At 45.0% G+C, this 15,619-nt stretch overlaps 1 protein-coding gene across 8 annotated transcripts in view; it reads left to right on the top strand.

Annotated features, from left to right (window-relative positions):
- FLI1 (Fli-1 proto-oncogene, ETS transcription factor) overlaps positions 1-15,005 on the top strand; it is a 136,282-nt gene extending 121,277 nt beyond the window's left edge. For 5 of the 8 annotated variants that reach the window (XM_070457380.1, XM_070457378.1, XM_070457379.1 and 2 more), the window contains 5 exons: positions 7,413-7,478; positions 9,173-9,232; positions 11,893-11,940; positions 12,441-12,521; positions 12,988-15,005. In XM_070457380.1, coding sequence (XP_070313481.1) covers positions 7,413-7,478; positions 9,173-9,232; positions 11,893-11,940; positions 12,441-12,521; positions 12,988-13,517 — 785 coding nt within the window. In that variant the 3' untranslated portion in view covers positions 13,518-15,005. The remainder of the gene's footprint in view (positions 1-7,412; positions 7,479-9,172; positions 9,233-11,892; positions 11,941-12,440; positions 12,522-12,987) is intronic. The other 3 variants (XM_070457381.1, XM_070457383.1, XM_070457384.1) reach the window with 3 other exon arrangements.
- Positions 15,006-15,619: the final 614 nt, after the last annotated feature.

Genomic DNA, 15,619 nt, shown 5'->3' on the forward strand with positions numbered 1-15,619 from the left:
AAGTGTGGAGCTGCGTGTTGCCTGGGACACTGGGCCTTCAGACAGCGAACCGTCGGCATCAGAGCAGAAAGAAAGCTTTCCTGAGATGTTTGGCTGGGTTTCTAGGACCTGTTTAACAGCTTCACACAGAAGCTGAGTTAACACTGGGATGTCTGTGAGAAGGTCATGTCCAGAGAAAGTCTTCCCCTTCCCACAAGGAGTCTTCAGAAAAAAAAAAAAAAATCGCTATGCTCATATTTCTCCACTCCAGGAGGCTCCCCTGGAATCTAAGAGGCCATTGAAGGTCAAGTGAGCCACACCAGACATGCTATAATGAAGATACTGTTCAGACCATTATATACGTGAAGCTGAATTATCCACAATGCCTAGCAGTGCCCAGAATGAGGCTCAATCTTTCTCAGCTTTGGCCAGAGTGGATGTCAGGACTGCCTGAAACCATAAGCTCCAGGCAGAGCCCTTCTGGGAAGATCCTCTGAAAAAGCTTATTACAATAAGATTCATTATCAAGCCAGGGGTAGAAGGCATCACTGAAGTAAAAAGTGATTTTTTGCTGATCAAGCATCTGCCGCCACCCGAAAGTTCTGAGACCAGCTGCTCTGAGGGTCCCTAACAGTCACATTTTCACCTGTTGTACCCTTAGTCAGAGGCTTCCCAGGTGGCGCCAGTGGTAAAGACCCCACCTGCCAATGCAGGAGACACGAGATGTGGGTTCAATCCCTGGGTCAGGAAGATCCCCTGGAGGAGGGCATGGCAATCCACTCCAGTATTCCTTCCTGGAGGATCCCATGGACAGAGGAATCTGGCGGGCTACATACAGTCCATGGGCTCACAAAGGGTCGGACATGACTGAAGCAACTTAGCATGCACACACACACCCTCGGTTGGCCGCTTAAGTGCGTGTTTTCAGAAGTCAGTTCTCAGAAAGCAGACAGCGGGGCCCAGGGGACACTCAAGGCTGCCTCCTGAGCCAGGCACGCCACACGGGAGAACGGCCTACATGCTGATGGGCAGCTGGGCACCAGGGAGGCAGAGTGTGCAGGACTCTGAGTTGTTGGGTAGCTCTTGGGTCCAGGCTTTTCCATTTTGGTTGTAGACATATTTCAGTTTGAGTGTCTGGTACCAGAACTGACCATCATGCTGAGTTCTCACTTGTATGACTTTTAGGAACAAAAAACAAGTCTTCGTTTGAACATTGACATTGTTAAAATATATAGAGGATACACGGCAGGTCACCTGAATGAGTGGCATCTAGTCCTGGGCTTCCGTGGGGACAGGTTTCTGACTGTGCTTTGTTGTAGGAGGACTGTAGGCCATTCTGCTCAGAGTACACTCATATATCACCCATCACCCAGACTGGAATGGATTTCCCAGGTGGTGCTAGTGGTAAAGAACCTGCCTGTCAGTGCAGGAGACATAGGGGACTCAGGTTCAATCCCTGGGCCGGGAAGGGCATGGCATCCCTGGAGGAGGGCATGGCAACCCACTTCAGTATTCTTGCCTGAAGAGCCCCATGGTCAGAGGAGCCTGACTGTAGTCCATGGGGTCACAAAGGGTCAGACACGACTGAAGTGACTTAGCACACACACAGACTGGAATCACCTGGCGACTTCATTTAGTGGGGAGAAATCTGGGCAGAGGCTTTGAATGCCCATCAGCTAGGAAAATAGTGAACAACAAGAGGAAGTGTGTCTATTTAGCAAGAAGGAGAAAATGTTGGCCGGGCCTTCATTCTTTCATTCAACACAATATTTATTGTGTGCTTGCTCTAGGCTGGGTGCTTGGTTCTATCAGAGAACCAAAGAGGGGTCCTGACCCTAATGGACCTGACATTCAGGTGGGAGATGCAGACAATAACCATCATGGATTCAGTTCAGTTCAGTTCTGTCACTCAGTCGCGCCTGATTCTTTGCGACCCCATGAACCACAGCACGTCAGGCCTCCCTGTCTATCACCAACTCCCGGAGTCCACCCAAACCCATGACCATTGAGTCGGTGATGCCGTTCAGCCATCTCATCCTCTGTCGTCCCCTTCTCCTCCTGCCCTCAGTCTTTCCCAGCATCAGGGTCTTTTCAAATGAGTCAGCTCTTCGCATCAGGTGGCCAAAGTATTGGAGTTTCAGCTTCAAAATCAGTCCTTCCAATGAACACCCAGGACTGATCTCCTTTAGGATGGACTGGTTGGATCTCCTTGCAGTCCAAGGGACTCTCAAGAGTCTTCTCCAACACCACAGTTCAAAAGCATCAATTCTTTGGTGCTCAGCTTTCTTTGTAGTCCAACTCTCACATCTATACATGACCACTGGAAAAACCATAGACTACTTGATTAAATTAGGTGATACATGGAAAAATAAGTAGAGCAAAGTAAGATGGATAGAAGCAAAGGGAGGGAGGTTAATGTATATTCGGTAGGGCTGGCCAATCTGTTTCTGGGTTTGAACATTCATAAGGTATTTAATAATGCAAATATAGCAATAACTGCAATAATATTACTTGCTAATGTTCACTGAGTTTCACTCTGTGCTAGGCACTGTGCCAGCTGTTTGCCTGGGTATCTCATTTAATCTGCAGGGCTGCCCCAGTGCTTCTAACCTCTAAGGCAGAATGCCAGATCTTAGCTCATGATCTTGCCTTCCCCATCTTCAGCTCTATCCTTGAAGTAGGACTTACTCCCAAAACACTGGTTTTCATTTCAGTCTTCCATTTAGTAGGTGCCCTCATGTACCCCAGTGTTCACAGACAGCATTTGTTAAACTCTTCAGTAAATGGATCCAGGTGTCCTTCGTGGACTCAGATTCCAGGGGCAGGATTTTCCATGCAAGTGGGTGGAAATGAAAGAGTAGCTGGGAAGGGAGCCTTGTGGCCTTTGCGGCTCTGATTTCACACTCTACTCTGGGACCCTTGGCTCTAGGCATGACCGATGCTGTTTATTGCTCTGTTACCTTCGCTGGAGGGTGCACTTCAGGCTGGTTGTTCGTGGCCTCTCTGTTTCTGTCACTTTTTTTTTTGTACCTACTGTAGGACTTTAGGGTTGGTGGGGACCTCAAAAATTCTCTCAACCAGGCTTCCCCCAGACCCCCAGGGCATTGCAGGAAAAGACAGGGCTGCCAGACACTCCTCTGATAGAGTATCAACCATTAGAGAAAAATCCAGCCATGACCTGCCCTCTGTTGGTTACAGGGATTTCATCCAGGCGTCATGTAACTTTTGCATGCCTCTGGTGTTAGAATAAAAGAATAGGAGGGGATATATGTATACTTATGGCTGAATCATTTTGGAGGTTTGACAGAAAAACAACAAAATTCTGTAAAGCCATCATCCTTCAATTAAAAAAAATTAATAAAAAAAAAGAATAGGAGGAATAGCTAGTAAGAAGTCGATGGTAATTATAGCCATAGCCTTAAGGTGGGCCTTAAGAAGTTTCTTAAAAAAAAAGTTTCTTCTGAACAAATATAACATAGCTTTCAGAGAGGATGGATTCCTCCAGTAAACTAAGGATCTAGAAGAAAAAGTGCTTAGAAAACTCTGAGTCAGAGATCTTATCAGTGCAGAGTAAGTCAGAAGTCAAGTCAGAACTTCAGATAACACACACCAATTCCTGGAACTTAGTGATTTGCTATTTCTCTTTGCATGAATTTATCACTTTCTATTCCACTTTCTATTCCGTTCCTGCTGGGTTCATCTCTCGTCCCCCCGGTACCCACTCCATCCATCCACCACAGGCTGCATGCTCCACCACACCTTGTGTTCACGGTATTGCCACCTGCCCCGGGCCTCTCCTGGTTTCTACTGCCGGTGACCCAGGGCCACTAAGCTTGTTGATCGGCTGTGGACATGGTCTCGAGCCTAACCTCAACCCTGTCTTCCTCATCCCCCCACTGCAGACCCACAGGTGGTTGTCTCCCACCCGCCACATTCCCATCTCACTGCTCACATCTGCCACGTGCCCACCTCTGATGTGTGCTCTCTTTTCTCCAAATAGGCCTCACTCAAGCCACCCGGCCCCACTTAGACTCGCTTCTCCCTCCTTCACCCCCAGGATCTCCAGCACTCCTTTGGCACATGACCTGTACATCCTCACAGTCTTCTATTTGTTGTCTTCTCCTGTTTAAAGGCAAGGACAGGGGTCTATCCACATCTCTACAAGTGACCCAGTTGTGTTCCTTTTTATGGCTGAATAATATTCCATTGTGTATATGTCCTAGATCATCATTATCCATTCCTCTGTTGATGGACATTTACTTCGTTTCCATGTCCTGGCTACTGTGAACAGTGCTGCAGTGAACACTGGGGTGTATGTGTCTTTTTGAATCATGTTTTTTTATACAGAGTGAAGTCAGAGAAAAACAAATATTGTATATTAACACATATATGTGGAATCTGAAAAGATTGGTATAGATGAGCTTATTTATTTACAAAGCAGAAATAGAGACACAGATATAGAGAACAAAACAAGTATGGATACCAAGGGGGATGGAGGAGGGGTGGGATGAACTGAGAGGTTGGAATTGACATATATACATTACTGTATATAAAATGGTGCTTCCTAGGTGACTCAGTGGTAAAAGAGCCTGCCTTCCAATGCATGGGGTGCAGGAGATATGGGTTCAACCCCTGGGTAGGGAAGATCCCCTGGAGGAGGAAATAGCAACCCACTCTGGTATTCTTGCCTGGAAAATCCCATGGTGGGCTATAGTCCATGTGGTCGCAAAGAGTCAGACATGACTGAGCACACAGCACACACATGTATAAAACAGATAACTAATAAAAACCTATTCTATAACTCAGGGAACTCTACTGAGTACTCTGTGGTGATCTAATTGGAAAGGAAATATAAAAAAGAGGGGATATATGTATACACATGACTGATTCATTTTCTGTACAGCAGAAATTAACACAACATACTGCAATAAAAATTTTAGCTAACTAATTAATTTAATAAAAATAATAAAGGCAAGAATAGTGGACTTGTTTCATATTCTTTCACTTGCACTCTGTAGCCAAATACACAATCCATTGCAGAAATCAGTCCCAGACAAATGCCTGGAGGCCTAACCAGCACCCCAACCCCCCTCAAAGAAGAATTTTGGAAGAACCTGGCCTTTCCTCATGGGTCCCCCAGCTTCATACACACTGTTGCCCCCTGTAGACAGTCCAGAAAATACCCATGAGAACCTTCAACCACATACCCCAGCTTGTAAACAAGTTAGGTTCTTTGTTTGTTTCTGTTTTGCTTTGTTTTTAAGCAAGCACGGGAATCTATTTGCAGAAGGAATTGTGAAAGAAAGTAAAAAATATAAACAGACAACTCAAATGAGCCAGGTCTGTCTCTTTTGTCCCCTTCCCTCCCCTTCGTCCCATTTCCATCCCCTCACTTTCTGTTTTGCTTTTCATGCCAATTGCTAAAGATTGTAATTTCAAAACTGCCCTGGCTTTTCCAAAACTAGGAGGAATGTACATCTGCACGTGGATTTTTCCACCAAAAATCTGTTCCTGTAGTTTGGTGGTTCTTGGCCAGAAACAATCAGAACAGGCCATGGGACCAGCCAGCCCATCTTCACAGTTCTTATTCTAATTTGTTTGTGAGGCTCAGAAGGGGCGGAGGGGGATGGTTTGCGTTTCACCCTGTCTGACAGTCGTTTGATGAGGTTTGCACTCCATTTGTCCGGATGGTTTTTATGGTTTCTTTGTTGTCCGTGGAAAGACTTTGAAAGTCATAATTCTATATCCTTAAGCTCTTCTGCTATTCCTGCTCCGTGTCTCCACGGGACTCACAGCGTGAGAAAGGAAAAAGACATTTCCAGCCAGTCGGTTAAGCAGTTTTTGCACAGGGTTAAGGAGGTATGTGGATTCTTTCAAGAAAAGGGTTGGGATCATGAATGTTCAGGTTCAGTAGAGTGTCCACCAAGGTGATCTAGAAGCCTCTCTGCAGTCCAGGTGGGAAGTGTCTCTCCAGCCCCTTGTTTCTTGGTCCAGTCACACCTCTGGCCCTTTTCCTTTTGCTGTGGTCATCACCCAGCTCTCTCTACTATCAACAGAAAAGCTGAGAGGCCAAGGAGAGTCCAGAATGTGCCCAAACATGTGCTGGAATGAGAGGCTGAAGCCACCGCTGGGCCCTTGAGGCACGGCTATGAGACAGTTTGTCCATGAGCCTTTAATCTAGACATGACCATCTCTGCAGAGCTGTTTAAAGGGTTTTGCAACACAGGCTTTGGACACTTTTTTTCTTTCTAAACTTGTCAGATTATTTATTAAGATTATATTTGTAGAATGCCTTGTAAGAGGCTTCACATGTGTTATTTCATTTCATCATTACCTGCCTTCATCCCTTGGGGCTGCCGCAACAAAGTATGATAAGTTGGGAGGCTTATAAACAACACTAACTTCTGACAGTTCTGTAGATTGAAAGTCAGGTCATATGCCAGCACGGTCAGGTGTTGGAGGACCTCCCATCTGGATTGCAGATGACTGCCTTCTTGTTGTGCCCTCATATGGCGGGAGGCATGCAGGCAAGCTACCTCTGTGACCTCTGCTTATAAGAGCACTAATCCTATTCATACGGGCCCCACCCTGAAGACTTAAATTACCTCCCAAGACCCCACCTCCTATTACGATCACACTGGGGATTAGACATCTGCATATGAGTTTGAGGAGGACACAGATATTCAATTGATAATATTCGCACATCCTTTAAGATGATTAAATCATGTAAAATCTTATTTCCGTATTTAAAAAGAAAAAGTGTTTGGTAGTGCCGTGTCTTTGTTGCAGTACACGAGATCTTCAGTCTTCACTGTGGCATGCAGGGTTTCTTTTAGATTCAGCATGTGTGATCTTTTTTTTTTTTTTTTTCCAGTTGCAGCATGTGAACTCTTAGTTGTAGCATGTGGGATCTAGTTCCCTGACCAGGGATTGAACCCAGGCCCTCTGCATTGGGAGCACGAAGTCTTATCCACTGGACCACCAGGGAAGACTCTTAATTACATATGGTGAAAAGCTGAGGCCCAAGGATGTCTAGATTCATCCAAGGCCTCACAACAGATGGTGGAAGAATAGAACCTGAACCAGCCCTGTGACTTTTAATTCAGGGTTCTTTCCACCTCTTTGACTCCCAATCAGTGTGTCAATGTTCCTTCCGTCCGTCCCCATTTGCCCCAGGGAAATGCACTTCTGGAATTTAGTGATGCTTGAAGTTATTGCTAAATTAAACTTTTCTGAATCACTAAAAGAAAATCTTGAGGCAACCTTTCTGAAGAGCAGGAGATGCTGTCGTCGTTGTTCAGTCACTTAGTTGTGTCTGACTCTGCCACCCCATGGACTGTAGCATGCCAGGTTCTCCTGCCCACCATCTCCTGGAGTTTGCTCAAATCCACGTCGATTGAGGCTGATGGATCTCTATTTGTTTTTTCCACTAGACCCTTCCTATGACTCAGTCAGGAGAGGAGGTTGGGGCAGTAACATGAATTCTGGCCTCAACAAAAGTAAGTAAACGTCACTCTGTTCTTTGGGAGGAAAACCTTTTTCTGAGGGTGGGGTGGAGAATAGGGTCATAAGAGAAACAAAGAGAAGAGCAAGCATTTTCTTTTTCTGCTTTCTGAGTGGACATCAAAATTAATTGCCAGTGTAGAACCTGTGACTGATACCTAGTCCCAGAAAGATAATGGAACTTTCACTCAGACCTTTGAGTTTTGTTTTACTGCATTTGGCTTTAGAATGTTTAAAGTTGTCAAGTTTCTTAGGACAAGGTTCTGTGTGAATGAAAAATCCCTGGATTTGGATTCTGCCATTTAAGTTTCAACAATGACCCTCCATGACTTCGCCTGCTTCCCTAATTGTCAAGATATAATCATACCAATATCTCTACCCCATTTCATGGAATGCTGAGGTGGGGTGGTAACCGGATGAGAAGATGCTAGTGGTATGACATCAATTTGTGTTGAAATCTGACCCAGAATCTCCTGTGGAGAGTGCAGAGGAAAGAATGACTCATAAAGTCCTGACCCAGAATGTGTCAATCTTGCTGTCTCTAGGAGGTAAAATATCAAGCACAAAAATGGATGGTGAAGGGAATTCTTTCAAGATAGAGGTTAGGGCTGAAAATTAATGCCCAGGAAATAGCCACAAGCCCTTTTAATAATATGTATTATCTGTTTACTCTACCTCCAGCCTTGGGCAGTGTGGGTTTCACATGGTGAACCAGGTATGGACCAGTCTCTCCAGGAGGGGAGAGGAGTCGAGTGTGCGCATGCACACACACACACACACACACACACACCCCTTTCTTTCCGGGTTGTGTCAGGAATGCCTTGGGGACCTGGTTCTAGAGTTGGTTCTAGAAAGAGAGGCAGGATTTGGACCCAGAGAGATGGGAAAGATGCCCTCCCAGAAGAGGCGGGGTCAGGGAAAGACATCAAGGTCAACATGTCTGAGAGTCAGGGAGGACTTGGGTTCCTGGAATTTAGGGTGCATGAAGGAAAAAAAAAGTCTGGAAGGGTAAGGAAGGGGTTCAAAGATGCTCGGACCGTAGATCTCAGTGCTTTAGTCAACAGTGAGTCACTGAGGTTTTTGGATGGTGGGGTGAAGTGGTTTATGGAGATTAAACTGGCTAAATAGCATTTGATGGGTCAGTGAGAAGAGAGAGGAGTGGTGAGGCTGCCAGTCAGATGAAACCAAAGATGGTACAAGAAGCAGCACAGCTCTAACATGGAGATGTGACATGGTGGCAGGAGCAGCAAGGGTGTCCTAAGAGATGCCGCAAAGAGGGGAGCTCACAAGACGTGGAAACACAGGAGCAGGAGACTGGCACTCAAATACCACCTTCTCCTTAAAGACCTTTCTTGGTTTTCTATTTAAAAATGAAATCCACAGCCCCAATACCATCAGACATGCTCCTTCTACGTATTTATTGCTGTTTATCATTGTCTCCCCCATTAAAACGTAAGCTCTGGCAGGAACCCCTTGCTCAGTGCTGGGTCTCTAGCATTGAGAACAGTGCCAGTACATAGATTCTGGATAAATATTTATAACATAAAATGAATAAATGAGTAGAATGACTGAGTGAGTGAATGAATGAGAAAGCACATTTGTCCTCCTGGGTGCGGATGTGCTTGACGAGACATTCCCTCCCCCTTCATGGAGAATGGCTCCACTTAGCATATTTCTCTTCTTGCTGCAGGTCCCCCTCTTGCTGGAGCACAAACAATGAGTAAGAATACTGAACAGCGGCCCCAACCAGGTACCTGCCCATGATATTCGAACCCTCTTTTGTTTCCTGTGCGGCCATTGGTGCCACGTGGTCAGCAGAGGAGGATTTAGACAATATCTTGTGTTTGTCATCCCTGTTTTTCTTCATAGAATCTTTTATTTGACACTGTACTAGATCTGTGCATGGCATACCTAGCCCTGGAACATGGAGATACTCATGACATATCAGAGGTGAAAGGAACCTCAAGATTAACATGCTTCATGTTGTAAAATAAAGAAACGGAGGTCTAAAGAGGTGAACTGATTTGCCAGAAGCCACACGGCTGGATTCGGGGAATACGAGAGCTATCATCCCAGGCTCCCAAGTTGCTTCACCTTCTTCCATCCCTGTAATGAATCTCCTTAACAATTAAGGCAGAGCAACTTTGAAAACCATGGAATTGGAGACTCTTCGTATGGCAAGGGAACCTAGAGACATCTAAGTCTACAACATCCTCCTGTAACATCTCAGTCTTGTGATTGCACCATCTCCACTTGAATACTTAGAGCTATGGGAGCTCAATACCTGACTAGGCTCAATTCCACCATTTGAGCCAAAGTTCTCCCAGTGCTGTATCTTCCATTCAAGCTTCCCAGTTTGCCCTGTTTAAAAGTCTTCCTCTTGTTCTCTGTGAAGGTTCTTCATGAATCTGAAGACAGTCATGTGTGCCCTCCCAAGCCCAGCTCAGTCTCTCTATGGGACACAGCTTAGCGTAAGCTCTGAACACGCTGTTGCTTTGGGTTAACAGACTTGGTTTTCCCATCTCCACTGAAGATAAGCAGTAGAAAGTTGACCTGCATTTCTTCAGGAAAGCTGCTGACCATGAAACACAAGTCAGATAGAGAGGATCTGACATGGAGGATTTAAAGAAATCCTCAACAACAACAAAATTAGACGTTGTCGTTCAGTCGCTCAGTCGTGTCTGACTTTTGCAACCCCATGGACTGCAGCTCGCCAGGCTTCCCTGTCCTTTACTGTCTCTAGGAGTTTGTTCAAACTCATGTCCATTGAGTCGGTGATGTTCTCTAATCATCTCTTCCTCTGTCGCCCCCTTCTCCTCCTGCCCTCAGTCTTTCCCAGCATCAAGGTCTTTTCCAGTGAGTCAGCTCTTCACATCAAGTGGCAAAATTACCTTCCCCAAAATACTTTAGCTGTCACAGCATGAGGATAGAAAGGGGTAGACTGAGAGGTCTTAAGGACTCTTCAAGTTAATTTGTGGTTGTGAGCAAAAACCCCAAAATTATTTTGATTTTTTAAAATTATAGTTATAGAAATTGTAAAATTGTATCAAACATATGACATCATCACCAAGCTGTGATCCAGCTCTCTACCATGATCTCAGCTGAAAAGAAGACAGTCCTCACTATGTCAGTATTGCAAAGGTTTCTTTTATGGCTAAACTATCACATAAGTTTTACGTAAACTAAGATTTAAGAATAATCATTTTAAGGACTGCCCTGGCTGTCCAGTAGTTAAGACTCCACGCTTCCACTGCAGGGGGCAGGGGTTTGACTCCTGATCAGGGAACTGAGATCACACATGCCACATGGTGAGGCCAAAATAAATAAATAAAATAAAGAGATATTATCTTAAAAAAGAAATTAAAATGTATATATATAAATATATAATCATTTTATGGCTAAAATGCAAATTCTGGTTGGTTGGTGCCAACATTTCCAAGCTTAAAATCATAGAAGGCTGTACTGGGCGGGGGAACTGGAGAATCCAAGAGCCACACCTATCATTTTGCAAAGGAGAAAAGCAATACCTAGAGACTGTCCACTGAGTTATTTAGCTGATAACTTAGTTGGGCTAGAACCCAGGCTACTTGGTTTCCAGGCATGTGTATTTTATGCTGCATCAGAGAAAGAAAGACATGTAAAGTTGTTCCTAATAGTTAGAGCTATTAAAGACCAGTCAGGGATTCCCAGGTGGTTCAGTGATAAAGAGTCCTCCTGCCGATGCAAGAGACACAGGAGACATGGATTCGATCCCTGGGTCAGGAAGATCCCCTGGAGAAGGAAATGTCAACCCACTCCAGCTTTCTTGCCTGGAGGATCCCACGGACAGAATAGCCTGGCGGGCTACAGTCCATGCAATCACAGAGTCAGACATTACTGAGTGACTGAACAGAACAAAGGCAGTCCCTGGTGGTCCAGTGGTTAAGACTCAGCGCTTCCCTCATCAGGGAGCTGAGATCCCACAGGCTGCATGGCATGGTCAGGAGTAAATAAATAAATTTTTACAAAGACTGTTGTAAGACCTGCACAAAGACACTGTTAGACCTTAAGCTCCTTTAATAAGCCATACTTCACCTTATTCATGTGATTGGATATCAGCTAGTTCCTTTCCATTTTTTTTTTCTTATTCTCTTGTAGGTAATGGCAGCATTATCTATAAATTTCAGACACTAAATATGAAAAAATGATACTATCACTATTTCGAGTTGTTTCTGTGATAACAGGGATATAGACCATAACTCTGATCATGATCTTTGAGGTCTGCATATAAAAGCAGTGCAGTTTTCTGAAATCAGGGTTTCCTGTGATATCGAAATAAAAATAGAACCCTTAGGGGTATTCTTATTGTTAATGCTGTTGTTTTTATATTTTTCATAACAGTGAAGCAAATTTCCTTTCTTGTCTCCTTAGATCCATATCAGATCCTGGGCCCAACCAGCAGTCGCCTAGCCAATCCTGGTGAGTTTACTTTGGCCTGAAAGGTTGTGTTCCAGAATGTTCTATAGCTTTATGAGATCACTTAGGGGTCCTCAGTTCAGACACCTGACTGGGGAGGGACATGTATGCCTTTCCTTGAACTGTTTGACCCCTGTTTCTCTAGTGCACAAGGAAAGAACAGGACTTGTCAGTAGGTGGTGATGATATCCATAAGCTGAAGATGCCTCTGGACCACAAACATTTTAGCCCCATATACGTGCACTGAGGTTGAGATAAGTTTCAGCAGGGAAAGATGGGGGTGGGTGTGGAAGGGCAAGAAACAAGTTCTAGCCAGCTCTCGGTGAATACATATTCTAAAGCTGCCTCAGTCTTCACTTTAGGTAGTATTGCAGCATTACCTGGCTTCATAAAAGAGGTTGCAGATAAAATAAACTTGACAGTGTATGTATTTTAAGGGTTTGTGATTCAGGTAACTCTCAAGCGAGTTCTGAACTAAGAGCACCTCCTGTGTGAGTTAATAGGCCCTTTGGAATTGCGAGGCCAGCACCATCCCACCAGGGAAGTCTCACTGATCCTGTCTCCAGGCCGTTTCTGCTCAGAGGGTGAGAAAGCCACCAGCTCTCTCTCCTCTTTTTTTTTTCTCTCTGCCCATGTTCTTCTCTGTGGAACTTAGAGCCGAGAGCCAAGCACAAAGGCTAAGGAGCAGTTCAGGATGCTTCAGCCTAAAGTGCTGTCACACGTTCCCCTGGGACTCTGAGGGAGGCCAGCACTGAGTAAGGAGTAGACAGTGATCCAGGCCTTTACAGAAGAAGAGAGGCAAGCATCTTCCCCCAAAGGGATGGGGCGTGACTCGCCCCAAGCCACACAGCTGGCTCCGGGTGAATGTCACCAGGCTGGGGGCAGCTTATCTAAAGAGCTAACCTTGCTGATTATGCCAGTCTCGGTGAGAAGTGGACTCTGACTGTAGAAGGAGATCCTGGGGTTCCTGTCCGGGGTGAGCTGGACCCTTGCACTTGGGGATCGGGTTCTGATTTCTCAGGCGGAGCTTCTGTTTGCTCTCTCCTGCAGGAAGCGGGCAGATCCAGCTGTGGCAGTTCCTGCTGGAGTTGCTCTCGGACAGCGCCAACGCCAGCTGCATCACCTGGGAGGGGACCAACGGGGAGTTCAAAATGACGGACCCCGACGAGGTGGCCCGGCGCTGGGGGGAGCGCAAGAGCAAACCCAACATGAATTACGACAAGCTGAGCCGGGCCCTCCGATACTACTACGATAAAAACATTATGACCAAAGTGCACGGCAAGAGGTATGCCTACAAATTTGACTTCCACGGCATCGCTCAGGCTCTGCAGCCGCATCCCACTGAGTCGTCCATGTACAAGTACCCTTCGGACATCTCCTACGTGCCTTCCTACCACACCCACCAACAGAAGGTGAACTTTGTCCCTCCCCACCCGTCCTCCATGCCGGTCACGTCCTCCAGCTTCTTCGGAGCGGCGTCACAATACTGGACCTCCCCCACGGGGGGCATCTACCCCAACCCCAACGTCCCCCGCCACCCCAACACCCACGTGCCCTCACACTTAGGCAGCTACTACTAGATGCTTCCTCATCGGTGGCCTTCTCGCTGAAGCCCCCTCCCTTACACCTCCCATTGGACTTACGTGGCTTTGGAGAGAAAACAAAACTGGATGCTCTTTCTTGTTGAATAGAACTTTTGTACCTGTTCTTTAAAAACAACTCTTCTTCTTCTTCTTCTTCTTTTTTTTTTTTTTAACATTGGTAACTCCTGCTTTTCTCTACCTTGAACAAAGAGATGGATAATTTCATGGGCCAGTATGTCAGTTTGGAGTCCCAGTCTCCTGTCAACTTATGAGTTGAATATTTAGATTACTGGAATGGTTGTGTCATGGTTCTGGGAAAGAAACTGTATATAGATTCATATTTTTAGGACCAAAAGCAGTTTCTTACCAACACACGGGTCTCATCTTGAACCTTGAAGGGTTCAGTAGGATAAAGAATCATGGACTTAACCAGTTATGCTCTGGTTTGAGATTTAGTGAACTAGAGGCAGGAAGCTTATCATCTTATCTTAGGAAGACCTAACTCAGTGGAGGGCAACTGGAACATTGGTTGTAAGGCCAGTGAAGTTTTCACCCAACTGGAATTTAACAGAAAGAAACAAGTGTGTATTTAAGAAGCCACAGGCATTGCAGAATCCCTCTCAGTGGGCAGTAAATATGCGCTAGGCTGACCATTCTGTCTAGAAGTAGTCAAGATATGAACTAAGAGATGTTAATGCAAATACAGACTTTCCTGAAAAGTCAAAGAATTAAATAACTGAAAAAAAAAATAATGACAGTGGGTCCCAGTACTTTGAAAAGTCCTAGGGATTTTTAAACACAAACAGATTCGCAAGTGCTGTGCGCTTGTCAGACGATCAGTCCAGGGTCCACCAACCACAAAGCAACTTACTGTATAAATTATGCAGAGTTATTTTCATATATCTCACAGTATTAAAAGTAAATAATTAAAAAGTGAAAAAAAGTAAAGAAACGAGTTGACCTCGGTCACAGATACAGTGTTCCTATCAGATCAGTCGTTATTTTTTTTTAAATGTAATTTGTACATCTTTTTGTCAATCTGTACATTTGGGCTGCTTGTACGTTTTTATAGCTGGTTTTTTTTTTTTTTAAAAAAAAAAAGCATAATGTGACGTGTTGCAGAAAAGAGAACAGGACTTTGAAGTCACTGACTTACCCGAAAGAGAATCACTGTAATTATTTAACAAGTGAGCAGAAGCGAGTCAAGGCAACCCCTTTAAACCGTTAACTGATTTGGAGATGTTTGTAAATAACTAAACTACAATCATCACAACTTGGAAAACAGCAACCAAACTTTCCCTTGTGGATACGAGGGATTTTCTGCCTTATATATACAATATATTTTTTAGATATTAAAATATATATAATTTTGCAGGTAATCATTGACTTTTTTTAAACTATATTAAGTGTTAAGTTGAGAGCTGTCCGTGAAGACTCTGTTGTAAAATAATTTGACTAAATAAATTGTTCTTTCTTCTCTCAGAACTGAGGAGAACGTTTTCTTATTTACAACCAACCTTCTGTCCCCTGTCCCCTACCCCAGGTCCAAGGGTTTTCCCAGGGAAAGTTTCCTATTGATCTCTTCTGGCACCGTGAAAACTTTTTCACATGTACATACAGCAGAAGGTATAGAATTATGTGGGTTTTAGTGTTGCTTGTATTAGCTCTCTCCAGAGAAACAGAACCAATGCGGATATATATATATGGAACTTTATTACGAGGACTTAACTCATGCAATTGTGAGGGCTGAAGAATTCCCCCGGTCTGAAGTCGGTCACCTAGGGAAGCCATGCGTAGCGTGCTCAGTTGCTTCAGTCATGTCTGACTCTGCGACCATGTGGACTCTAGCCCACCAGGCTCCTCTCATCAAAGGAGTCTCCAGGCAAGAATACTGGAGTGGTTCTTTACCCACTACGCTGCCTGGGAAGCCCTCAAGGGAACCCAGTAGTGTGTGATTCAAGGGAATCAGGGAAACCGGCTGATGGTGTAGATCTCAGCTCAAGGGCAGGAGAAAAGTCCTGCTTGGGCAGACAAGGAGAGAGCCCAGAGGGTGAATTCCTCCTTCCTCTGCTTTTCGCTCTATTCAGACCCTCCGTGAT

The sequence above is a fragment of the Odocoileus virginianus genome, chromosome 28 (assembly GCF_023699985.2).
Source record: "Odocoileus virginianus isolate 20LAN1187 ecotype Illinois chromosome 28, Ovbor_1.2, whole genome shotgun sequence".
Lineage (NCBI taxonomy): Eukaryota > Metazoa > Chordata > Mammalia > Artiodactyla > Cervidae > Odocoileus > Odocoileus virginianus.